Raw genomic sequence first — 25,537 nt, 5'->3', positions numbered from 1 at the left:
CAAGGGGACACTGACAATCACTTCTCTAGGGAGTGTCCTGCCCCTGAGGACTGTTCCTAAAATGGTCCTTTACCCTGCTAAATTAAATAACTCCCTCCCTTGTGGAGGATTGCTGGCTTTGCCTCCGATCTGGGCCTCTCTGGCTGCTTGCAGTACAGTTGTCCATACGACCTTAAAAAGCTGCTCAGCCACCTTCCCCATCCCCGTCCAGCTCTTCCCAATGTTTCCTCTGGGCATTTGGGCCCTTCCTTCTCCTAATAATTCCAGTATAGATGTGAGATCCATTCATCCTTCCTTCTGTAATTTTAACAAAACTGAGCCCAGTGCTCAACGCTGCCCGCTTTCTGGAATGGCTTATGTTTGCGGAGGCAAAATGGCCTGTAACTTTCTGCCCAGCAATTGGATGGGCCTTTGTGCCCCAGCCACCTTAATCCCAGATGTAGATATCATTTCTGGAAGCTAGATTCCTTGGCTAAGGTAATCCTACAAAACAGGAGAGGACTAGACCTACTAACAGCCGAAAGGGAGGCATATGTTTGTTTTTACAGGAAAAATGCTGCTTTTACGCCAGTAAATCGGGAATCGTCCAGGACAAGATTAAGAGGCCCCAGAAAGACATGGAGAGGAGGCGACGGGACCCCCAAGACAACCTGCTACAGACGGGCTTACATGACTTCTTACCCTACATCCTCCCTCTACCTGGACCCCTCCCCATCCTTCTCCTCCTTCTTCTCCTTCTCCTTCTTCTTCTCCTTCTCCTCACTGTCGGGCCTTGTGTAATTAACAAAATTACACAATTTATTCACCAGTGGCTGGAGACAATAAAACTTCGTCAGGCCAAAATACATTATCATGGGCTGACAACTCAGGAATTAAGTTCCTTAGATGACCCACTGCCACCTCCTCTGCCCTCCATGTGACCAATGACGGGTAAGATCCCCAGAGGGGGACAACCTAAGACAGGGGCCACGGTGACTAATGCTCTTACAAAAAAAAAAGGGGGAGATGTTGGGCCCTGAAAGGCCCAGGCGTGAAGCCTAGTGGAACTTCCTGAGCCTAGCTAAAGTTTGGCGACCTGTCTCTGGCCAGCTATGACTCAGCAGGATGCCTAAGGGCTTCTGGCCTGCTACTTCCTCGTGGTAATTGTAATTACCATTTCAATAGTTAAAGTTTACTATTGGCCCTTACCTCTTCTCCCACCCTAAAGTCCCCGCTTTCGTCCCCAACATGATATAAGCAACTGCTCAGAGTAATAAAGCGAGTTGTTCCTGCATTGCAAAGACTCCTGACTCAGTGTGGTTTTTCTCCGGTGGCCAGGAGAGGTTTCTGAGTCGTCCAACGCTCATCATCCCCTCAACCCCTAGGGAGGAACCAGCAGGCCTGGTCCTTCCCTCGGCACTACCTGTGTGGGAAGGAGTCCCGCAAATTTAGTTATGAGAGACAAAATGGGTGAGCCAGGGCCACTAGCCACTGTAAGCAAACTCAAAATACATGCTCCCCCTTGTGCATCCGGCTTACATGGGTCCTGGGGAATTGAACCTGGGTCCTTAGGCTTCTCAGGCAAGTGCCTTAACCACTAAGCCATCTCTCCAGCTCACCCCTGAACTTTCTAAACAAAGACTTTAATTAGGTGTTTTAAATACACTCAAAGCTGTAAAGGAAACCATATCTAAAAACAAAGAATGAGAATGGTATCTCCACAAAGAGAAAACACCAATAAAGAAAATTATAGCTGGGTATAGTGGCACATGCTTTGAATCCCAGAACTCAGGAGGTAGAGGATTGCTGTGAATTTGAGCCATGCTGAGACTACATAGTAAATTCCAAATTAGCCTGTACTAGAGTGAGACCCTACCTCGAAAAAAGAAAAGAGAGAAAGAAAGAAAATTATATCAAAAAGAATGAAATAGAGCCAGGCATACTGGTGAACTCCTTTAATCCCACCACTCAGAAGGTAGAGGTAGGAGGACTGCCAAGAGTTTGAGGCCACCCTGAAACAACATAGTAAATTCCAGGTCAACCTGGGCTAGAGTGAGACCCTAGCTGGAACCCCCACCCCCCGAAAAAAAAAAAAAAAGAATGAAATAGAGCTGGAGAGTTAAAGGCACTTGCTTGCAAAGTCTGCTGGCCTGGGTTCAATTTTCTAGTACCCATGTAAAGCCAGATGTACAAAGTGGATCATGCATCTAAAGTTTGTTTGCAATGTCAGAGGCCCTGGCATACCCATATACACTCTCTCTTCTTACAAATAAATAAATTTGTGTACCTGGCTTATGTGGGTGGCTTGGGAATTGAATTTGAGCCAGCAAGTTTTGCAAGTAAGTGCCTTTTAACCACTGAACTACCTTCTCAGCCCCAACTTTTACTTTAATACAAAATAAGAGTTAAGAAGCCAAAAACCCCACAAATTAAGAATTAACATCTTACTGGGTATGGTGCTGAACACCTTTAATCCCAGCACTCGGGAGGCAGAGGTAGGAGGATCAGTGTGAGTTCAAGGGCACCTTGAGACTACATAGTAAATTCCAGGTTAGCCTGAGCTAGAGTGAGACCCTACCTTGAAAAACAAACAAACACAACAAACAAACAAGAACATCTTTTCTTTTAGAGATTTAACTTTCACTGCCATCTTGTGGCAATTAAAATAACTCAAATCAATTATCTTTCTCGTTACCCTCCATTTCCTGATCAGAGGTCCTCAATGGCAAGCGTTCAACTTTTCATTTTCAGAACAAAAAGATGTTTGAAAACTTGTAAAAAAGTAAAATGCCATTATATTATGCATTGGACACTAGAAATCTCCTGGTCTCTAGACAGGAATATGTGGACTTCAGCAGGGCGTGGTGGCGCACACCTTTAATCACAGCACTAAGAAGGCAGAGGTAGGAGGGTACACCCTGAGACTACATAGTGAATTCCAGGTCAGCCTGGACTAGAGTGAAACCCTACCTAAAAAAAAAAGAAAAAAAGTATATGGACATCAGACACCTTCTCCTTCCTGCCCCACCTCCCTTACCAGTATAAATGTTTCTGGGAGTGTTCCTTCCCTGTAGGCATCTGTCCCCCTGATAAACAAATAATGAACATTAATTAATATATCCTGGTTCTTTAGCCTCCATATCCCCTGCTCTTTCTTTCTTCTTTTTTTAATTGGTTTTTCAAGGTAGAGTCTTACTCTAGCCCAGGCTGTCCTGAAACTCACTATGTAGTCTCAGGGTGGCCTTGAACTCATGGTGATCCTTCTACCTCTGCCACCACACCCAGCTCTATTTATTAATATGTATATATTCAAACACACACTGTTCTCCCAGATTGAGCATACTAGTCTAAGACGGTCCGATGCTTTACTACTTCCAAAATGAACATGACAAGCTGGTGTGGTATCTCACGCCTTTAATCTCAGCACTCAGAAGACAAAGGTAGGAAAATCACTATGAGTTTGAGATCAGCCTGGGCTAGAGTGAGACCCTACCTAGGACTCCCTCCCCCCAAAAATAAACCTGACAGACACTTAATTTATTCTTCCTTCAACATGTCTACAATAATCATCACTAATGATTCTGTGCCAGCTTTTAATATCACATATCCAAAATAGGGTCTGCATGGCATATGGCATAACATAATTCATATCAAAACCAATATAAATTTATTTATTTATTCACTTATTGGTTTTTCAAGGTAGGGTCTGGCTCTTCGCAGGCTGACCTGGAATTCACTATGTAGTCTCAGGCTGGCCTTGAACTCACAGCCCTTCTATCTCTGCCCCTCAGTGCAGGGATTAAAGGCATCTGTCAACATGCCCAGCTCCAATATAAATTTAAATTGTTGCTTTCACTAAGCACTAGAAACCTTTATCTAGAAAGATAAGGCAGATATTACTTACTTGTCCCATACTAGCAAAGCCAGCCACTCTATTAGGGATAGACTCTATGGAGGAGGAGCGACTAAAGAAGGTAAAACAACAGAAACTGGTGTTAAAACTTGGACATAAAATTGAAGGCTCTTCATTCCTAATCTTCATTCTCAGTATCAGCCATATCTAGGTATTTCTTTCATTCTTTCGTCTTCCAACTTTTGGCAATGACTTTAATGTTGCTGTATAGATTTAGAACTTACCTAACCACTTGACTGCTATGCTGAGAACTAGGTCGTGAAGCAACTGAAAGAGAATAAAGTATAGGATGAAAAGTTGCTATGAATGATGAACTCAACCTCGGCTAGCCAATCTGCTATGAGTGGGTATCTGGCTGTATTTGCATATAATATGTAAGATTAAAAAATCACATTATGAATTTGCCATATGTGGAAAGGTTATCTATCTACCTCATACAGATAGGTGGGAAAAAAAAATTTTTACCTGGCTGTGATGGGGAAGTAATTCCCACTGGTCGAGGTGTGGTCAACCTGCAGGAAAACAAAAAGAAAAGGGAAACTCTAATCTCACTAAATAGAAGTAAAGTACCACTTTAATCAGTTTGGGCTGAAGAGACAGCTTAGTGCTTAAGGTGCTTGCCTGCAAAGCCTAAGGACCCAGGTTTGACTCCTCAGTACCCACCACATAAAGCCAGATGAACAAGGGGGTGCATACTTTTGTGGTGGCTGGAGGCCCTGGGCCGCCCATTCTCTCTCCCTCCCCCCTTGCAAATAAATACATATTTTTTTTAAAAGAAAAAGAAGTTTCTTCCCTAAGTACAGATATTTACTTTCATGTATTAAAGGTATCATCCCAAAACAGGGAAGCAAACTTTTCCACATGAGATCCTTCCTCCACTGCTCCTGTCCACAATCTTCCTTTCTTTAAAAAAAACCCAAAAGCTTTATTTACTTATTTCTTTGAGGGGTGGGGGGAGAGTGGACATGCCAAGGCCTCCCGCCACTGCAAACAAACTCCAGATGCACATGCCCCCTTGTGCATCTGGTTTATGTGGGTCCTGGAGAATTGAACTGGGGTCCTTTGTTTTTTCAGAAAATGCCTTAATGGCTAAGCCATCTCTCCAGCCCTTTCTTCCTTTCTGTAGTGTCTTACTCTCAAACTGATACCTGTCTATTCACTCATACATTCCTCGATTCTCACATCCATACACTAAGCATTGAGTAAGGTCCTAATTCCTGAGATTAAAACAATTACTTAATTACCTAGCTGAGCATGGGGGCACAATCCTTTAATCCCAGCATTAGGGAGGCAGAAATAGGAGGACTACCATGAGTTCTAGCCCACCCTGAGACTATAGAGTGAATTCCAGGTCAGCCTGGGCTAGAAGTGAGACCTGCTTCAGAAAAAAAAAATCCCTCGAATAAGGTTTCTTCCCTGACAGGCTCAAAGGCTACTGAATGCAACAATAAAAACCAGGGGCTAGAGAGATGGCTCAGGGTTAAAGGTGTATGCTTGCTTCCCAAGCCTGAAAGCCTGATGACCTGGATTCGATTCCCTAGTACCTACGTAAAGCCGGATGCACAAAGTGACACACGTGGCATGCCCATACTCACTCTCTTTCTGTTTGCCTCTTTCACTCTCTCAAATAAATAAAATAAAAATAAGGACTGGAGAGATGGCTTAGCAGTTAAGGCGCTTGCCTGTGAAGCCTGACAACCCCAATTAAATTCCCCAGTACCCATGTAAAATCAGATGCACAAAGAGGTACATGCATCTAGAGTTCATTTGTAGTGGCTTGGGCCCTGGCATGCCCATTTTCTCTCTGTGTCTGTCTGTCTGTCTGCCACCCCCCTTCTCTCTCTATATATATCTGCCTCTTAATCTCTCTCTCAAATAAATAAATAAATAATAAAATTCAATACCAGGGGCTTGGCATGAGATAGCATGTCTTTAATCCCAGTACCTGGGAGGCTGAGATAGGAGGATCACCGTGAATCTGAGGCTAGTTTGGGCTACAGAGTGAGTTCCAGGTCAGCCTGGGCTAGAGTGAGACCCTACCTTGTAAAAAGGAAACAGCTGGAGAAATGGCTTAGTGATTAAAGCACTTGCTGGTAAAGCCAAAGGACCTGGGTTCGATTCCCCAGTACCCACATAAAGCCAGATGCACAAGGCGGCACATGTGTCTGGAGTTTGTTTGCAGTGGCTATTCACTGGTGTGCCCATTCTCTCTCTTTGCCTCTTTCCTCTATCTCTCTCAAATAATAAATAAAATATTTTTAAAAACATCAAAGTAAAAGGTGGGTTGGTGATATAGTTCAGTGACAGAGCACATGATCAATATGGCAGAGGCTCCTGAGGTCTTAGAACCTCCAAAATAAAAAAATTAAAAAAAGATTTTATTCCTGTCTCAGAATCAGAGAAGCAAAAGATAAAACCCTCAACTATTTTCTATGCATCTTGTAGCCAAAGCAATTGGAAGTCAGAAAATACAAGCTGAATGCTTCTCAGCACAAGGAAATGACAAAGGTTTAAAGATAGGGTAATGGTAAATACCCTAATCATTACATATTGCATACACAAATCAAACCATTACATCATACCCTATAAATATACACAATTGTTATAGGGTGATTAAAAGTTCTTGAAGAATAAAACAAATCTTCAAGATAGAGGATTAATACGGGTGCTGACCTGCTTCCATGGTAGCGATTTGGAGATTCCTGTAGGTGAGAAAAAAATGGTTCTATCAGATATGTCTGATCTGTGGCCTACAGGCTGGATTTGTCCAGGTAGCTCTATGAATATGACCCAACACATAAATGACATTATGTCACAATGTAAAAAAATTGTATACCCTTTGGATTAATCTCAGTCTTGTTAGGTAACTCAGCTTCAATGTTGTGGTTGACTAAGAATCCCAGTAGGAGAAAAAACAGCAACAGAATTTCCTTAGGGAATTGCTAGCTTTGAGGGAATAAAGTTTTAGCTTCTTTTCCTAAGTGCTCATTGGGGAGCTAGGCATGGCAACACATTCCTGTAATTCTAGCACTCAGGAGGTGGAGGCAAGCAGATCAAGAGCTCAAACGAAGTCTCAGCTACATAGAGAATTTAAGACCAGACTGGGCTATAAGAGACTTTCTCAAAAATAAAAATAGGACTGGAAAGATGGCTTAGCAGTTAAGGCGGTTGCAGGCTAAGCCTAAGGACCCATGTTCAACTCCCCAGATCCCATGGTTAGCCAGACACACAAAGGTGAGGCATGCAAAAGGTTGCACATGCCCACTAGGTGGCACAAGCGTCTGGAGTTTGAAGTAGTAGGAAAGCCCTGGCATTCCAATTCTCTCTCTCTCTTTCTCTCTCTCACTCTCTTTATAAATAAAAAATAAAAATAGGGGCTGGAGAGATGGCTTAGTGTCTAAGGCATTTTCCTGCAAAGCTAAAGGACCTCAGTTTGATTCCCCAGGACCTACATGCCAGATGCACAAGGGAGCACATGTTTCTGGAGTTCATTTGCAGTGGCTGGAGGCCTTGGTGTGCCCATTCTCTCTTCCTCTCTCTGCCTCTTTCTCTCTCTCTCTCTCTCCTAAATAAATAAATAAATAAATAATCAAATAGTTGTCAATAATAAAAAATTAAAAACAGCCAGTCATGGTGGCACACGCCTTTATTCCCAGCATTTGGGAGGCAGAGATAGGAGGATCACCATGAGTTCAAGGACACCCTGAGACTACAATAGTGAATTCCTGGTCAGCCTGGACTAGAGTGAAACCCTACCTCAAAAAACAAACAAACAAAAAATAAATAAAATTAAAATTAAAAAATAAAAATAAGTAACTAAATAAAGCACACTGGAAATATAGTGTGAAAGGAAAGGATCCTAAGGAGTCTTGGGCTTCTTACCAAGAAATTTTTTTTTTCTTTTCACAATTTTTATTAACATTTTCCATGATTATAAAAAATATCCCACGGTAATACCCTCCCGCCCCCCCTGCACTTTCCCCTTTGAAATTCCATTCTCCATCATATTACCTCCCCATCTCAATCATTGTAGTTACATATATAAAATACCAACCTATTAAGTACCCTCCTCCCTTCCTTTCTCTTCCCTTTATGTCTCCTTTTTAACTTACTGGCCTCTGCTACTAAGAAATTTAAATTCAATCATCTGTGTTTTCTACAAGAGCTCCTTAACTACTATATTATGACTCACTGATACTTGAGAATGGGTCATATGCTAAACAATGTTGCTCTGAGCTCTCCAAGGTTTTGTGGGGCCTCATCCATTTACTGCAATATGCCTAATGTACAAATGAGTTTCTGTGTATGTCTGATATGAAAAATGTTGGGAAGCACTGTTTTATAATGTCAGCTAGAAAGATGGAAAAAGTAGGAGAGAAAATAGTAGTAGAGAAAATTTATTTCAATAGGAAATGGGAGCACATATCTGTAATCCTAGCACTCAGGAGACCAGGACAGAAGGATCCTGAGTTTAAAACCAGCCTGGGCCACATAGTAAGTTCAAAGCTAGCCTGAGCTACAAAGTGAGATCCTATTTCAAGAAAATCAAGGGCTAGGGAAATAGCTCAGTAATAGAGCATTTGCCTAGCATTGCCTAGCAAGGCTCTGGATATGATCTTTAGCATAGCCAAACAAAATCAATCAAATCAATCAATGAAATCTATTTCACTCACCTTTAGGATGGCTAGAAATTTCTTCAGTTCTCCATTCTCCTTTCTCAAGACTGACAGCTCTCTAGGTAAAAGATGGCAACAATCAGCTCCAGGTTAGCAGGATAAAAATGATCATATCAACATCTAGTTAATGCTTAATGAGAGGTGTTTACAGACACATGCAGTACTTTCATCAGGGTGATTCAAAGAGAAAACATCAGGGTTCTGATGGTGAAAACAATTAAGTGGACAAAATAGGCAGTCATTTGGTATGACTTCAGAGATTTTGTTTTGTTTTGTTTTTTTTGAGGCAGGGTCTTACTCTAGCCCAGGCTGACCTGGAATTCACTCTGTATTCTCAGGGTGGCCTCAAACTCAAAGACATCCTCCTATCTCTGCCTCTTGAGTGCTAGGATTAAAGGTGTGTGCCACCGTGTCCAGCTGACTTCTGGAAATTTTTGCATAGAATTTTATTTCCTTTTCACTAAAAACTTCCAACAAGGATTCCATCTTTAGTTTAATATTTTCAAAATACACCCTCTCAAATTAACATTTTAAATGTAATTTCTCACTGTTGTAAGTGTGAGTCAACTAAATCTGACCTCTCTGGAGAAATCATTTTTGGCCGGGTGCAGTGGTGCTCGCCTTTCATCCCAGCATTCAGGAGGCTGAGGTAGGAGGATGGCTGTGAGTTCAAGGTCAGTTTGAGAGTACATAGTAAATTACAGGTGAACCTGGGCTACAATGATACCCTATCTTGAAAAACCAACCAACCAACCAAACAGAAAATAAAAAAGAAGAAGCAGCTTTTTTGATTAAGTGAAGTAGAAGAGAAATACTGTTAAGTGAAGATAGGTCCTGAGACTAAAGAGAGAAAAAGGAAGGCTTGAGGGCACCATCCAAAATTCAGTACTTGATTTTCTCAATACAAATATAAACACATGGGACAATTTCCATTATTTTCCACTAGGAGCCAGAGTCTACAGTCTCTCTGAAAGAAAGAAAATAAGATACCTAGAGATTTGACTTGGCACTTACTTGTCCTGGTTAGCCACTGTTTGCTTTGCTTCTTGCATAGCTGCTTCTAACTTTGAGATTCTATCCTTATAAAAGGCAATAAGAAGATCTGTTTGTTTCTTCTGGAAGCGCCAAACCTACTAAGAAAAAACAGGCATTCACATACACTCCCAGAACTCCATTCTCCTCACTTCTGACAACAAAGGGAAATCTATCAAATCATATTTTAGTACTATTCTTTTTCTCTTAGAACTAGCCTCATTTGTGGCTCCCCAAAACTATAGGATCAATACTAGGGAAAGCCAAAGGTTTTCATGTGAAAGGCATGACTTTCTAGTACCTTTTTTATTTTTTAAATTATTTGTTTGTTTGTTTGGGTATGCATGTGTGCCAGAACCTCTTGCTGTTGCCAATGAATTCATCTGGCTTACATAGAGGTTTCTAATAACTTAGTGGGGATATTATGACATTATAGAACATGTGTGTGTGCGTATAAAATCTTTGATCCTGAGGGAAACATTTTTCAAACTCACAATCGGTTCTAACTTATGTACTATCACCTTGGATTTAGCTTTCTCCTTCTTAGCTATTACAGAGCACTGGTAGCCAATTTACTTTCATTAACACACACAGAACCACCTACAGGCTATGTATGCAGCTTCACATGGAAGGTGAAGGAAGGAGGATCAGGACTTTGAGGCTAGCTGAGTTATGAGACCCTGTCTTAGAAAAAGAAAGGAGAGAACACAGAGGGAAAGTTCCTATTCTTTTTTTTTTGGGGGGGGGGGTTCGAGGTAGCGTCTCACTCTAGGCCAGGCTGACCTGGAATTCACTATGTAATCTCAGGGTGGCCTCAAACTCATGACAATCCTCCTGCCTCTGCCTCCCAAGTGCTGGGATTAAAGGCGTGCACCACTACGCCCAGCTTGAAAGTACCTATTCTTGATAGTTATTTATTTATTTTTTATAGTTTTATTTTTTTGAGGTAGCGTCTCACTCTAGTCCAGGCTGACCTGGAATTCACTCTAATCCCAGGCTAGCCTCAAACACCACAATCCTCCTACCTGTGCCTCCCAAGTGCTAGGATTTAAGCCATGTACCACCAAGCCTGGCTCCTTTTTTTTTTTTTTCCCTTTTTTTTGCTTGGGTAAGGACACATACTTTTATCTTTTGTTATACTGATGTTCCTGTTATAGGATTGCTGAATCAGATCATAAGTTAATATTTAGAATGTGTTTTAGCTTTGCCAGGCACCACTTCTGAGTACACAGCAAAATTTATGTCCCATCTGCTTCCTTGCTGTTCAGACTATAAACTTTTGTCAAGGGTCCATCCTTTCCTAGGTCTTAGTGTTTTTTTTTTTGTTTTTTTTTTTTTGAGGTAGGGTCTCACTCTAGTCCAGGCTGACCTGGAACTCACTCTGTAGTGTCAGGGTGGCCTTGAACTCACAGCGATCCTCCTACCTCTCCCTCCCAAGTGCTGGGGTTTTATGTTTTGTTTTTTTTTTTAATTTCAGGATTTTTATTTCAATCACTCATACACCTTTAATTCCTTTATTTTTCCCATATTACTTGCTTACTCTTCAATGTAAATTCTGCTACTTGAACACATAAAAAAATGACTTGGGCTGGAGAGATGGCTTAGTGGTGAAGGTGCTTGCCTGTGAAGCCTAAGGACCCAAGTTCAATTCCCCAGTATCCACGTAAGCCAGATGCACAAGTTCGCACATGCATCTGGAGTTTGCTTGCAGTGGCTAGAGGCCCTGGTATGCCCATTCTCTCTGTCTCTTTCTCTCTCAAATAAATAAATATTTTTTTAAAAATTAAAAAAAATAAGACCCTTTGCTTATTACATTTTCTAGGTGTAAAAACAAGCTTTTAGTGTATCTGTTGATATAATACAGAAACTAGTAACATGTACCTCATATGCAAACATGATTTTATGCTCGGCTTTCCAAATCTGAGTTCATAATCCCACTTTCCCTTGAATTCCTACAGCAACACATAGACCTTAGTATTTATGATAGATTGGATGTAAAATACCCTCCATAGACTCATGTGTTTGAATGCTTAAATTCCAGTTGGTGGCACTGTTTGGGAATGTTATAAAAACTTTAAGGGTTGGAGCCTTGCTGGGAGAAGCGTATCACTGGAGGGAAGCCTTTAGGTGTTACAACCCAGAATCAATTTCTGCTCCCACTCTACTTCCGTTTTACTGAAGATGTGACACAGGCTTTCTGTTCCTGCCATGCTTTCCCTGCTATGATGGGCACTTCCCATCAGAACTCTAAGCCAAAATAAACCCTTCCCACCCTTAAGTTGCCTCTGGTAGGTATTTTGTCCCAGCAAGAAGAAAGTAACAGTATTCTTATAAACTTTGTAAAAATATTTTTTAGATTCTTATTTGAGAGAGAGAGAGAGAGAGAGAGAGAGAGAGAGAGGCAGGTAAAGAGAAAAAGAGAATTGGGCATACTAGCCACTGCAAATGAATTCCAGACACATGTGCCACCTTGTGCATCTGGCTTATGTGGGTCCTGGGGAATTAAGCCTGGGTCTTTTGGCTTTACAGATAAGTGCCTTAACTGCTATGCCATCTCTCCAGCCCTCATAAACTTTTTCCTCAACAAATTTGCAAATCATTTGCCATTATACTAAAGAACTATACTTTAGAGTTTATATAGTATCCACCTTCTTTCTATGTAAAGGCATGCTAAACTAATTCTAGAGGTAAAATTACTTGCAGGGCTGGAGAGATGGCATAGCAGTTAAGGTGCTTGCCTGTGAAACTTAAGGACTCATGTGTGACACTCCAGGTTCTATGTAAGCCGGATGCACAGAGATGCAAGTATGCAATGTCACACATGAGCACAAGGGGGCACATGTCTGGAGTTCAATTGCAGTGGCTGGAGGCCCTGGCATGACAATTCCTCCTCCCTATATCCCCCCCTCCCACATATTGAAAAAAAAAAGTGTCAGTCTGTTGGGCTTGCCTCAAAAAAAAAAAAGTGCTTGTAGTCTACTTTTATTTTCTTAAAGGCTGCTATTTTTATTTTCTTAAATTTTAAAAACTATTTTTATTTTATTTTTATTTTTTGCAAGCAGAGAGAGAGAGAAGAGAAATGAGACAGAGTGAATGGGCATACCAGGGCCTCCACTGCTACAAACGTATTCCAAATGCATGTACCACTTTGTGCATCTGTCTTTACATGGGTACTGGGGAATCAAACTTAGGGACTTAGGCTGTGCAGGTAAGTACCTTAACGACTGAGCCATATTTCCAGCCCTAAGATTGTTATTGTTATTATTTATTTATTTATATGCAAGCAGAGTGATAGAAGAGAGACAGAAATGAATGGATACACCAGGGCTTTTAGCCTCTGTAAATAGATTCCAGATGCATGCACCACCTTGTGCATCTGGCCTCATGTGGGTACTGGGAAATCTAACTCAGGTCATTAGGCTCTGCAGGCAAGCACCTTAACTGCTGAGCCATCTGTCCAGCCCAAGGCTTTGTTTGTTTATTTGTTTGTTTGAGGTAGGGTCTCACTCTAGCCCAGGCTGACCTGGAATTCACTATGTAGTCTCAGGGAGGCCTTGAACTCATGGAGATCCTCCTACCTCTGCCTTCCGAGTGCTGGAATTAAAGGTGTGCACCACCATGCCTGGCTTGTTTACTTACATTTTTATAGACAATAAACCATGATAATTCCCTCTTCCCTTACTTTCCCCTTTGCAACTCCACTCTCCATTGTATCCCCTCCCCCTCTCAATCAGTCTCTCTTCTATTTTGATATCATCATCATCTTTTCCTATTATGATAGTTTTGTGTAGGCAGGGCTGTTACTATTTTTTTAAATTTTTTGTTTATTTTTATTTATTTATTTGAGAGAGAGAGAGAAAATGGGGGCACCAGGGCCTCTAGCCACTGCAAACAAACTCCAGATGTGTATGCCCCTTTGTGCATCTGGCTAACATGGGTACTGGAGAATTGAGCCTGGAACCAAGGTCCTTAGGCTTCACAGGCAAGCACTTAATCACTAAGCCATCTCTCCAGCCCCTATTTTTTTTTAAATTATTTTTATTTATTATTTGAGAGAGAGGGAGAAATAGGCAAAGAGAGAAAGACACAGAGAGAATGGGCACGCCAGGGCCTCCAGCCACTGCAAATGAACTCCAGATGTGTATGCCTCCTTGTGCATCTGGCTAACATGGGTCCTGGGGAATTGAACTTGGGTCCTTTGGCTTTGCAGGCAAGTTCCTTAACTGCTAAGCAATCTCTCTAGCCCCCCCCCCTTTTTTTTTGAGGTAGGGTCTCACTCTAGCTCAGGCTGATCTGGAATTCACTATGTCATCTCATGGTGGCCTCAAACTCACAGCAATCCTCCTACCTCTGCCTCCTGAGTGCTGGGATTAAAAGTGAGTGCCACCACATCCAGCTCAAGGCTGTAATTTTTAAAACTTTTTTTGTTTGTTTATTTTTATTTATTTATTTGAGAGTGACAGACAGAGAGAAGGAGGCAGAGAGATTGAGAGAGAGAGAGAGAATGTGCGCGCCAGGGTTTCCAGCCACTGCAAACGATGCATGCGCCCCCTTGTGCATCTGGCTAACGTGGGCCCTGGGGAATCAAGCCTCGAACTGGGGTCCTTAGGCTTCACAGGCAAGTGCTTAACTGCTAAGCCATCTCTCCAGCCCACAAGACTATAATTTTTTTTTTTTTTTTCCAGGTAAGGTCTCACTCTGGTCCAGGCTGACCTGGAATTAACTCTGTCATTTCAGGGTGGCCTCGAACTCATGGCGATCCTCCTACCTCTGCCTCCCGAGTGCTGGGAAAGGCTGTAATTTTTTTTTTTTAATTTTTTTGTTTATTTTTATTTATTTATTTGACAGTGACAGAGAAAGAGGCAGAGAGAGAGAAAGAGAGAGGAGAGTGGGCACGCCAGGGCTTTTAGCCACTGCAAACGAACTCCAGACGCGTGTGCCCCCTTGTGCATCTGGCTAACATGGGTCCTGGAGAATCAAGCCTTGAACCGGGATCCTTAGGCTTCACAGGCAAGCGCTTAACCACTAAGCCATCTCTCCAGCCCAAGGCTGTAATTTTTAATGAAAGTAAAACATGTCTGTGGTAGAGAATTTGAACAGAAGTCAATAAAAAGCCACGCAAAATCCTAGGAGTTATGTAAAACAGTAGAGAAAGGTGTTAGGGAACAAAATAGATGTAAATGATAGTCAAGACACAGTACCCTAAGCATTCTAGTACTAGTCTTGGGATTAGCCTGTGATGAAATTAAATTATGAAGCTCAGATCAGGAAATCCAAATCTCGGTTGGAGAGATGGGTTAGTGGTTAAGGCATTTGCCTACAAAACCAAAGGACCCAGGTTTGATTCCCCAGGACCGACATAAGCTAGATGCCAAGGGGGCGCATGCATCTGGAGTCTATTTGCAGTGGCTACAGGCCTTGGCACGTACATTCTCTCTGTCTGTCTCTCTTCTATCTCTCTTTACTTGAAAATAAATAAAAATTTTAAAAAAAATCCAAATCTGCTGGGAATAGTGGCTCATGCCTTTAATCCTAGCACTTTGGAAGCTGAGGTAGGAAGATCACTATGAGTTGGAGGCCAGCCCAAGACTATACAGTGAATTTCAGGCTATCCTGGGCTAAAGTGAGACCCTACTCCACCCCCCCCCCCCAAAAAAAGTCTTAGCTGGATGTGATGGCTCACACCTTTAGTCCTAGTATTTGGGAGGCTGGGGCAAGAGGAAGAATTTGAGGACAGCTTGGGCTACAAAGTATGACTGTGTCTCAAATTGTTACCCCCAGCATCCCTTAATTTTTGCTGAAGGTGCTAGCTCATGCTTGTAATCCCAGCACTTTGGGGAAGGTGATGCAAGAGACTTGTGAAATTCAAAGCCAGCCTGAGCCACATGGTGAATTAGAGGCCAGCCTGGTTCTCTTAAAAAAAAAAAAAAAAAAAAAAGGGTGGGGGGCTGGAGAGATGGTTTAGTGGTTAAGGTATTTGTCTGCAAAGTCAAAGCATCCCAGTTCAATTCTCTAGGTCCCATGTAAGCCAGATGCACAAGGGTGCGCATGCATCTGAAGTTTGTTTGCAGTGGCTGGAAGCCCTGGCATACCCATTCTCTACCTCTTCCCCCCCATCTTTCTCTCTCAAATAAATAAATAAAATATGTTTTAAAAAAAGAGGAATGAAGAAAGGGAGGGAGGATGGCACAAAGGTCAAATCTTACCTTAAACAAGCTAAATATCCCTTTGAGGTCACTAAGGGTACACGGAAAACAGAACACATTACTGGAACTACAAGAATCAGGCTAGATTATGGAAGGATCTCTGACTAGGCCTCAGCAAGCCTACTTATCCAAAACTGACATCTAAATCTCAGGTCTGGGGGCTAGGGAGATGGCTCAGTGGCTAAAGGCACATGCTTGCAAAACCTACAATTCCCCAGCACCCATATATAGCCAGATATAAATCTGCACTGTCAAGAGACCCTGATGTGCCATCGCCCACATGTACACGAACACACAGACAAATAAACTTTTTTTTTTTTTAAGTCATAGCTCTGATCATTCTAAGACCAATCCAGAACCACCAGCAAAAAGCATTAGAGAAGCCGGGCATGGTGGCGCACGCCTTTAATCCCAGTACTCGGGAGGCAGAGGTAGGAGGATCGCCATGAGTTCAAGACCACCCTGAGACTACATAGTTAATTCCAGGCCAGCCTGGACCAGAGTGAGACCCTACCTCAAAAAAACAGGAAAAAAAAAAGCATTAGAGAAGGGCTGGAGAGACTTAAGTGGTTAAGGCAATTGCTTGCAAAGCTTAACAACATGGATTTGGTTCTTCAGTTCCCACACAAAAGCCAGAAGCACAATGTGATGAATGCATCTGGAGCTCATTTGCAGCAGCTGGAGGCCCTGGCACACCCATTCTCCCTGTCTCTCTCACTTTGCTTGCAAACAAATAATTTTTTTTAAAAGCATCAGAGAAAAACAAATAATCTGTCTGATGCTAGATACATCCATAATAAACAAGATTCTAAACACTAATTACAGTAACGCATTTCTGTATGTTCAAGAAAAAGAATCCTGGACTGCATATTGTGATGGTCCAGGTACCCACATAAAGCCAGATGCACAAAGTGGTGCATGTGTATGGAGCTCATTTGCAGAGGCAAGAGGCCCTGTAATACTCACTCTTCCTTCCTCCCTCCCTTCCTCCCTCCCTCTCTCTCTCTCTCTCCCCTTGCAAATAAATAAATTTTAAAAGAAAAAAAAAAAGGAAAGAGAATCCCAATAACCAACATTATTCTGTTCTCTCTGCTTCATGAAGTATGGCCTTCCTCACCCCCATCACTCCCAAAAAGGAGGATAAACTTGGCTCTCTAGTCCAGGTGGACCTGGAATTCACTATGTAGTCTCTGAATGGTCTTGAACTTACAGAGATCCTCCTACCTCTGCCTTGCAAGTGCTAGGATTAAAAGTGCACACCACTATGCCAGGCTGCTTTTTCTTTTTTAAGATGCAATTGTTTTGTTAATAATTCAGATAACATTACAAGTTGCACTACTGATAACACTAAACACTGCCTGGATTATACAAATGTTAAATGCTATTTATTTTATCATATCATTGTATGAAACTACCTACTATTTTATTTATTTGAGAGAGAGAGAAAAAAAAAAGACAGAGAGAATGGGTGCGTTAGGGCTTTTAGCCACTGCAAATTAACTCCAGACACATGCACCTCCTTGTGCACATGTGCAACATTGTGAGTTTTGTCTGGTTTATGTGAGACCTGGAGATTCAAACATGAGTTCCCATAAGCTGCTTTATCCCAGCAACGAGAAGGTTTACAGAAGATGCATGTACCATTCTGTGTCTCTGGCTTTCGGTGGGTACTGGGGAATCAAACCAAGGTTGTCAGGCTAACTGCTGAGCAATCTCCTCAGCCCCTGAATATTATGGTCTTCGCACTATGCTCATACTCATTTTAGAACTGATAACATGTCAAAAGACAAAATTATAACATTTAGTTTACAGATCCTAACTACTACTGCAGTCCCCCTTTATTGGAGGCTTTACTTTCCTGTAGTTTCATTACCTAGGTTCAAATGTGCTAGAAATATTTTCAGGCTTTTTTTTTCCCCTCCTTTAACAAACTCCAGATGCATGTGCATCTGGCTTACATGGGATCTGGGGAGTTGAACCTGGGTCCGTAGGCCTCACAGGCAAGTGCCTTAACTGCTAAGCCATCTCTCCAGCCCTCGAGTTATTTTCAGATCAATTGTTGCAGTGTTTATGTTTAAGGAATTTTTATCTTACTTAAAAATGGTCTCAAAAGGCAAGTATGGAACTTCAAAGGGGAAAGTGGGGAGGGGGAGGGAGGGAATTACCATGGGATTTTTTTTTTTAATTTTTATTAACATTTTCCATGATTATAAAATATATCCCATGGTAATTCCCTCCCTCTCCACCGGATTTTTTTTATAATCATGGAAAATGCTAATAAAAATTAAAAAATGAAGAGAAAAAAACCCCTAAAGATCGGAGTTCAATTCCCCAGATCCCTTGTGAAACCAGATGTACAAAGTGAAACATGTGTCTGCAGCGACTACTGAGCAATAAATATTTTTAAAATATATTTTTTAAAAAAGGCAAGTATGATGATACTGAAAATTTGGATATGCCAAGAGAATGTTAAAAAATGCTTCCTGTAGTTGAAAAAGTGAAAGTTGTCAACTTAAATGAGAGAAAAAAAAAACAAACATGTACAGAAATTGTTGGACTCTTCTATCTGTGAAACTGAAGGAAATATAAATTCATGCAAAAATTTTTTTGCTGTTAAATTTAGACTCTTACTGTGCTGAATCTATAAATTAATTTTGTCATAGGTATATGCATGTGGGAAATAAAGCATAGCATATATAGGTTTTAATACTACTTAGAGTTTCAGGCATCTACTGAGGATGTTAGAACACATCCCTTTGTGGTTCAATGAAATAAGCTGAATTTATGACCCTAAAATTAGGTAACATCTCATTCTAAAACAGAGAGTAAGTATTGATGAACTGAGCAGAAGAGTGGGCTTTGTAGGTAGAAAAGGGCTGAAAAATCAGAAACATAATAAAAAGTAGATTAATAATTTTTTTTATGCTGGCTCTTGTTATATAGCCCTGACTAACTTTAAACTTGCTATGCAGCATGAATGACCTCAAACTCATGGTCCTTCTGCTTTAGCCTCCACAGTATTACAAATAAAGGTATGCCCCACCATGCCTGATGTGGTGGTTTAATTCAGATGTCCCCCACAAATTTATGTGTTCTGAATGTTAGGTCCCCAACTAATGACAATTTGGAAATTAATGCCTCCTGGATGCAGTGCATTGTTGGGGGGCAGGCTTATGGGTATTATAGACAGTTTCTCCATGCCAGTGTTTGGTACTCTCCTGTTGCTGTTGTCCACCTGATGTTGGCTAGGAGGTGATGTCCACCCTCTGCTTATGCCATCGTTTTCCCCTGCATCATGGAGCTTCCCTCTCTTCAGGTACTTGAGATTGTGGAAAAAGATTCTTCCTCCAGTGAAAAAGTCATAGAAAAATAATGAAAGAAAACTTAAACATGTATATGCAATTTTTTATCTCTCTCAAACTAGGAGACACTAGCTGGGTGTGGTGGTGCACACCTTTAATCCCAGCACTTGGGAGGCAGAGGTAGGAGGATCACCATGAGTTCAAGGCCACCCTGAGACTCCATAGTGAATTCCAGGTCAGCCTGGACTAGAATGAAACCATACCTCGAAAAAGCAAAAACAAACACAAACTAGGAGACACTAAACTGAATGAAGGATCTGACTTAAAATAGCTGTGTCTAAATAAAATATTTTCTAGCACCCTTGTTGATATATGCATGTATATACAGTCCTCCTTCAGACCTGAGTAACATATGCTTTCATCATCATCTCCACCAGCAAACCAATCCTCCTGAACCATCTCTGCTCCCCCCGCCACTCCTTTTCATGTCTGCTTCAAGAAACCTTACATTCTGGGAGTTTCAGATGAAATATCACATTTGTTGTCATTGTAAAAGATCATTTAATATTTTGTGGGCACATGCCATATGTTTTGAAGGAAGATGATAAGTAATGTTTTGTCACTTTTTCTTGGAAAAATTCAAAATGTAGTGAAAACAAAGACTCTTTCCATACATGAAATTTTTAAAAATATTGAGAAAAAATATTGCAAACCAAGTTATAATGTGCCACTTTGGATGTTATTGGTTCAGAAAAGTTTACAGTTATTCCTCTACCACTTTACAATATTAGTTTGCACAGAGCTTGGGCAACATGGTGCTACCCCTTAGGGGAATATACATAAATTATGCCACTGAGCAAATAAAGACTTGCTTTCACCATATATGATGAACTCAGCATCAGGTTCTTTTCTTACTTTTCTTTTCTCTCTCTTTCTTTCTTTCTTTCTTTCTTTCTTTCTTTCTTTCTTTCTTTCTTTCTTTCTTTCTTTCTTTCTTTCTTTCTTTCTTTCTTTTTTCAAGGTAGAGTCTCACTCTAGCTCAAGCTGACCTGGATTTCACTACGGAGTCTTAGGGTAGCCTTGAACTCATGGCAGTCCTCCTACCTCTGCCTCCCCAGGGCTAGGATTAAAGACATGGCCACCACACCCGGCGGGTTCTTTTCTTAAGTAAAAGCATCTCCTCTAGACTTGAATGAGGGAGGGAACTGTGACAACATGGCACACAGGTAAGTGCTCTGTCATGGGATTAAGGTTCACACCACAGAATTAAATGCTTTAAGATACCATAGTTAACATCCAGGGGAATAATAAAGATCAGCACCAAGTAATATACCACAAAAGTACTATAATGGATAGGAACTCAATGGTAAATACTAAGTAGCCACTCTACAGTGGTCTGTTTACACTATAACAATAAATCATGAAACTGTGTAGAATCATTGAAATTTAAATGTTTGGCACACTTACTAAAAAGTGCTATCATATAATTGGTACTAAAGAAACATTTAGTGGAAACATTTTGGAGACTGGTAGATAACATACTCCAAATGCCCCTCACACTTCTAAGGAACACTACAACTGTACATATCATCAGTGTTAGGCATAAAAGAAGTGTTGCCAATCAAATCAGAATCATAAGCTTGTCCTTAAAAGCTTAGGATACTCCCGGTGAGGTAGTTTTAATTTTTTTTAGTTATGCAGTGCACTAAAACTAATATCCTTCAATAAATAAAATAATGCTAAGAATTCAGCTTTGAATAGATGATACTTCATCTTGAGATTACAACAGCTTCAAGTATCAAAAATACCCTCCAAATATTTTAGAGATCTTGAAATGGTACAGATTATACTCCCTCATTTACACCCCAAAAGTGGCTTAATACTTGGCTTCAGAGAAATAAACTGCTTTGTCTTGGCTTTTATGGCTTTAAAATGGGCTTAAATGCAACAAAATATTGATATTAATATGGAGTTAAAGAATATTCTGTATTTAGTACTGCATATTGCCAGAGAGGAACATAGGTAGTAGAGCATTCTGAAATAAGTTCCCTAGACTAGACTGCCACTGGGCATACAATTCCCATTATCAGAGCTCAGTGGCTGTCCTGCCAGGCATAGTAGCCTGTGTTTATACTTCCAGTGTTGAGGTTGAGAAAGGGGGATACCTGGAGCTTCCTGGCTGGCCAGCAAGGTTAAGGTTAATAGACCACATCTCAACAAAAGGTGAACAGAAGGCTGAGTAGATGGTTTAGTGGATGAAGCTCTTGCTATGCAATCATGAGGACCAGTGTTCAGATCACCACAGTAAATATCTGACATCATAGAGGCACCAATGAGGGGGAGACAAAGAATTCCTGCGGTTCACTGGCTAGCTAGTCTAACCAGATCATTGAGCTCTAGGTTCAGAAGAGACTCTGTCTCAAAGAATAAAGTGGAGACCAATCAAAGAAGACACCCAGTGTCTACCTCTGTCCTTCACATGAATGCATATCTGTACACTCATGTGCAGTCACACACTTATGAAGATGCATAAAACATATACACACACTACACATACATACATATACAAAAGGTAGACAGCATTTTTGAGGAACAACACTTGATGTTGTCCTCCGGCAACTATTCTTACACACACATGTGCACTTGTACATATACAAACATACACACATGCATCAAAAAAAATGAGTTTATCTCTGTGGTGGTTTGATTCAGGTATCCCCCATAAACTTAGGTGTTCTTAATGCTAGGTCCCCAGATGACGGAAATTTGGGAATAAATGCCTCCTGGAGGCAGTATATTGGGGTGGGGTTATGGGTATTATAGCCAGTGTCCCCTTGTCAATGTTTGGCACACTCTCCTATTGTTGTTGTTGTTTTTATTTATTTATTTTTTTAGGTAGAGTCTCACTCTAGCTCAAGCTGACCTGGAATTCACTCTGTAGTGTCAGGATGGCCTCGAACTCATAGCGATCCTCCTACCTCTACCTCCCGAGTGCTAGGATTAAAGGTGTGCACCACCATACCCAGCACACTCTCCTATTGTTTATTGTCTACCTTATGTTGGCTAGGGGGTGATGTCCACCCTCTGCTCATGCCATTGTTTTCCCCTGCTACCATGAAGCTTCCCCTCAAGTCTGTAAGCCGAAATAAACCTTTTTTTTTTTCCCACAAGCTGCTTTTGGTTGTGTGATTTCTGCCAGCAATGCAAACCTGACTACAACACCTGACCTAAGATTAGTAGCTGCAAAGTAAATTTCCTTATAGAGATAAAAGCCATGGGGACCTCTTTATGTGGAATAAAACTGGCCTATTTAGACAGTTAGATTCTCTCTTCTTTGCTGGTTAGATAAATAACTTAGCTTGGACTTCATGGAACTTCAGCATGAATTTGGTTTGATTGTCGGCCTACTGCAGAAGCTCAGTCCAAACTAATGGCCTACAAATTTTATTGAACACATGACACATAATTTTTAAAGTTACTTATTTAAGCCAGGTGTGGTGGCATACACCTTTAATCCCAGCACTCGGGATGCAGAGGTAGGAAGATTGCCGTGAGTTCAAGGCCAAGGTCGCCCTGAAACTACATAGTGAATTCCAGGTCATCCTGCGCTACAGTAAGACCCTACCTCTACCTCCCGAGTGCTGGGATTAAAGGTGTGCTCCACCAAGCCAGGCAATATTTTTTCTTTAGAAATATTCTGACTAAAAAATAGAATGAAAACATGTCTTTGAAACCTGCAATGAATTAATATCTCCCTGCAAAGTTTATCATAACTATATCATACAAACAACAGAAGACCATTACACACTTCTTGGTGAAATGTAACACTGCTGTAAAGTAGCTTTGCTCTCATTCCCCACAAATCTAATGGTGGTTAAGCCTCAATCCACCTACTGATTTATAAGAAACAGAGGACAGAAAAGCCTATTAAATGACTTAATAAACAAAATCCAGCTGGGCATGGTGGTTCACACCTTTAATCCTAGCACTCAGGAAGCTGAGATAGAAGAATTGATATGAGTTGGAAACCAGTCTTGGCTACAGGGTGAGTTCCAGGTCACCCTGGGCTAGAGTGAAACTTTGCTTCAAAAGTAAAAAACACAATCTATGTTATGAACTACAGGACAAAAGACTATTTTCTTCTACAATACCAGATAAGGTGAAATTTATAGTTAAAAACAAACTTAGGGCTGGGCATAGTGGCACATGCCTTTAACTCCAGCACTCAGGAGGCAGATGTAGGAAGATCGCCATGAGTTCAAGGTCACCCTGAGACTACATAGTGAATTCCAGGTCAGCCTGGACTAGAGCGAGACACTACCTCAAAATAACAAACAAAAACTTAAGAGACAAAACCAGCTAAAATACATAGATTTTATTAAAATATAACTCAAACTCAAAAATAATTGTGAAATAACTAAGGAAATGTGAATAATTATTTGTTAATATTAGGGTATTAGTTTATTATTTTATATTTTTATTTATTTGAGAGAGAGGAAGAAAAAGATTTGTGTATATATGAGCTTGCCAGGGCCTCTTACAGTTGCAAACAAACTCTGGACACACATGCCACTTGTACCTCTGGCTTTATATGGATACTGGGGAACTAAACCTGGGCCAGCACACTTTGTAAGTACCTTAAAAAAATTTTTTTTTAAATTTTTTTTGTTCATTTTTATTTATTTAGTTGAGAGCGACAGAGAGAGAAAGAGGCAGATAGACAGAGAGAATGGATGCACCAGGGCCTCCAGCCACTGCAAACAAACTCCAGATGCGTGCGCCCCCTTGTGCATCTGGCTAACATGGGTCCTGGGAAATTGAGCCTTGAACTGGGGTCCTTAGGCTTCACAGGCAAGTGCTTAACTGCTAAGCCATCTCTCCAGCCCTGTAAGTACCTTTAACAGCTGAGCCAAGTCCTCAGACCAGGAACTGTTATTTTAACAAACATGGCTACATATTAGAAAAAGAAAACCCTCTCTTTTAGTGGAATACACTGAAATATTTATAGTTAACATGATAAAGTATCTAGTTTTTGCTTCAAAATAATTTAGTTGGGGTATGAAGAGCTATAAATGAAGGAAAATTGGCCATTGGTTAATAATTGATGAAATGACAGATACAAGGAAATTCATTATATTACACATGTCATTCATTATTTTCTCTGCGGTAATAATTTGAAATTAGGGAGAAAGAAATGGCTTAGCAATTAAGTGTGCTTCCTTAGTAAGCATGAGGGCCTGAGACTGCCAGAGTTCAAATCACCAGATCCCATATAAAGCAGCTGGGCATAACCATACCCACCTGTAACCCCAGTCCTACAGGGGAAGACAGACCTAAGAATCACTAACTCACCGGCACCCCCAAGCTCTGGAACTAGAAAAAAAAGAGACTCCAGCTCAAAACAGAAGAGCAATAAAAGGGAGCACCGGACATTCTACTTTGGCCACTGCAGGCGAAGGATTACTGCCACAGGTGAACATATGTGTATCATAATGGCACACAGACTTGCGAACACCACACCACACACCACACCCACCCACCCAAACACACACAGAAGCAAACAAAATTCTGAAATTATCTATGATAAAAGTATTAAAGCTGGGGATGTTCGGTACAGGTTTGCAGGCAGATCATAAGTTTAAGGATTACCTAGGCAATTTAGTGAGACTGTCTCAAAGTAAAATAAAAAGATCTGGGGATAGAGCTGGAGAGATTGCTCAGTAATTAAGGCACTTGCCTGCAAAGCCTTAAGACTGGGGATCAATTCCCCAGTACCCACGTAAAGCCAGAAACCAGGGTGGCACATGCATCTGGAGTTCATTTGTAATGGCTGGGGGCCCTAGAATGCCCATTTTTTTCTCTCTCTTTCTGCTTTCAAATAAAAATATTTAAAAAACATAAAAAATGATAAAAATATTTTTAAAGCCAGACGCACAAAGTGGTACATGTATCTGGAGTTCATTTGCAGCAGCTGGAGGTCCTGGCATGCCCCATTCTCTCTGTCACTCTCTGCTTGCAAATAAGTAAATATTTTTTTTAAAAAAGAGCTGGGGATTTAGCACAGAGGTTGAGTGCTTGTCTACCATTTGCAAAGTCCTAGGTTCAATTCCCAGTTGTATTAAAAAAAGCTTCAAAACCATTTTTAGCTTTTGTTTATTTTATTGTGTGTGTGATGTGTATGTGACATGTGTGTATGGTATATACATGTATGTGTGTGCAGATAAAATGTGCCCAATGTGCACACATGCGGAAGCCACTAAAGGAATCAGATGTCCTCCTTAATTGCTTTTCTGCATTATTTCCTTGAGACAGCCTCTCACTGACCTTGACCTACCGATTTTTGGTCACATTGGTTGAGCAGCAAGTCAGAGTGATTCCCCTCTCTCTGTCTCCCTTAGAACTGGAATTATAGACATGCTTGGTTATGCC

General features: G+C 41.0%; 1 protein-coding gene across 3 annotated transcripts in view; it reads right to left on the bottom strand.

The window, feature by feature from the left end:
• Rnf212b (ring finger protein 212B) overlaps positions 1 to 25,537 on the bottom strand; it is a 141,048-nt gene that overhangs the window by 28,582 nt on the left and 86,929 nt on the right. For all 3 annotated transcript variants that reach the window (XM_045155607.1, XM_045155609.1, XM_045155608.1), the window contains exons 5-11: positions 9,583 to 9,698; positions 8,566 to 8,626; positions 6,566 to 6,594; positions 4,358 to 4,404; positions 4,117 to 4,159; positions 3,884 to 3,944; positions 3,017 to 3,065 (exon numbers count right to left, since the gene is read on the bottom strand). In XM_045155607.1, coding sequence (XP_045011542.1) covers positions 3,017 to 3,065; positions 3,884 to 3,944; positions 4,117 to 4,159; positions 4,358 to 4,404; positions 6,566 to 6,594; positions 8,566 to 8,626; positions 9,583 to 9,698 — 406 coding nt within the window. The remainder of the gene's footprint in view (positions 1 to 3,016; positions 3,066 to 3,883; positions 3,945 to 4,116; positions 4,160 to 4,357; positions 4,405 to 6,565; positions 6,595 to 8,565; positions 8,627 to 9,582; positions 9,699 to 25,537) is intronic.

This window comes from Jaculus jaculus, chromosome 7 (genome assembly GCF_020740685.1).
Source record: "Jaculus jaculus isolate mJacJac1 chromosome 7, mJacJac1.mat.Y.cur, whole genome shotgun sequence".
NCBI lineage: Eukaryota > Metazoa > Chordata > Mammalia > Rodentia > Dipodidae > Jaculus > Jaculus jaculus.
This window is presented reverse-complemented; position numbering and strand designations above follow the sequence as displayed.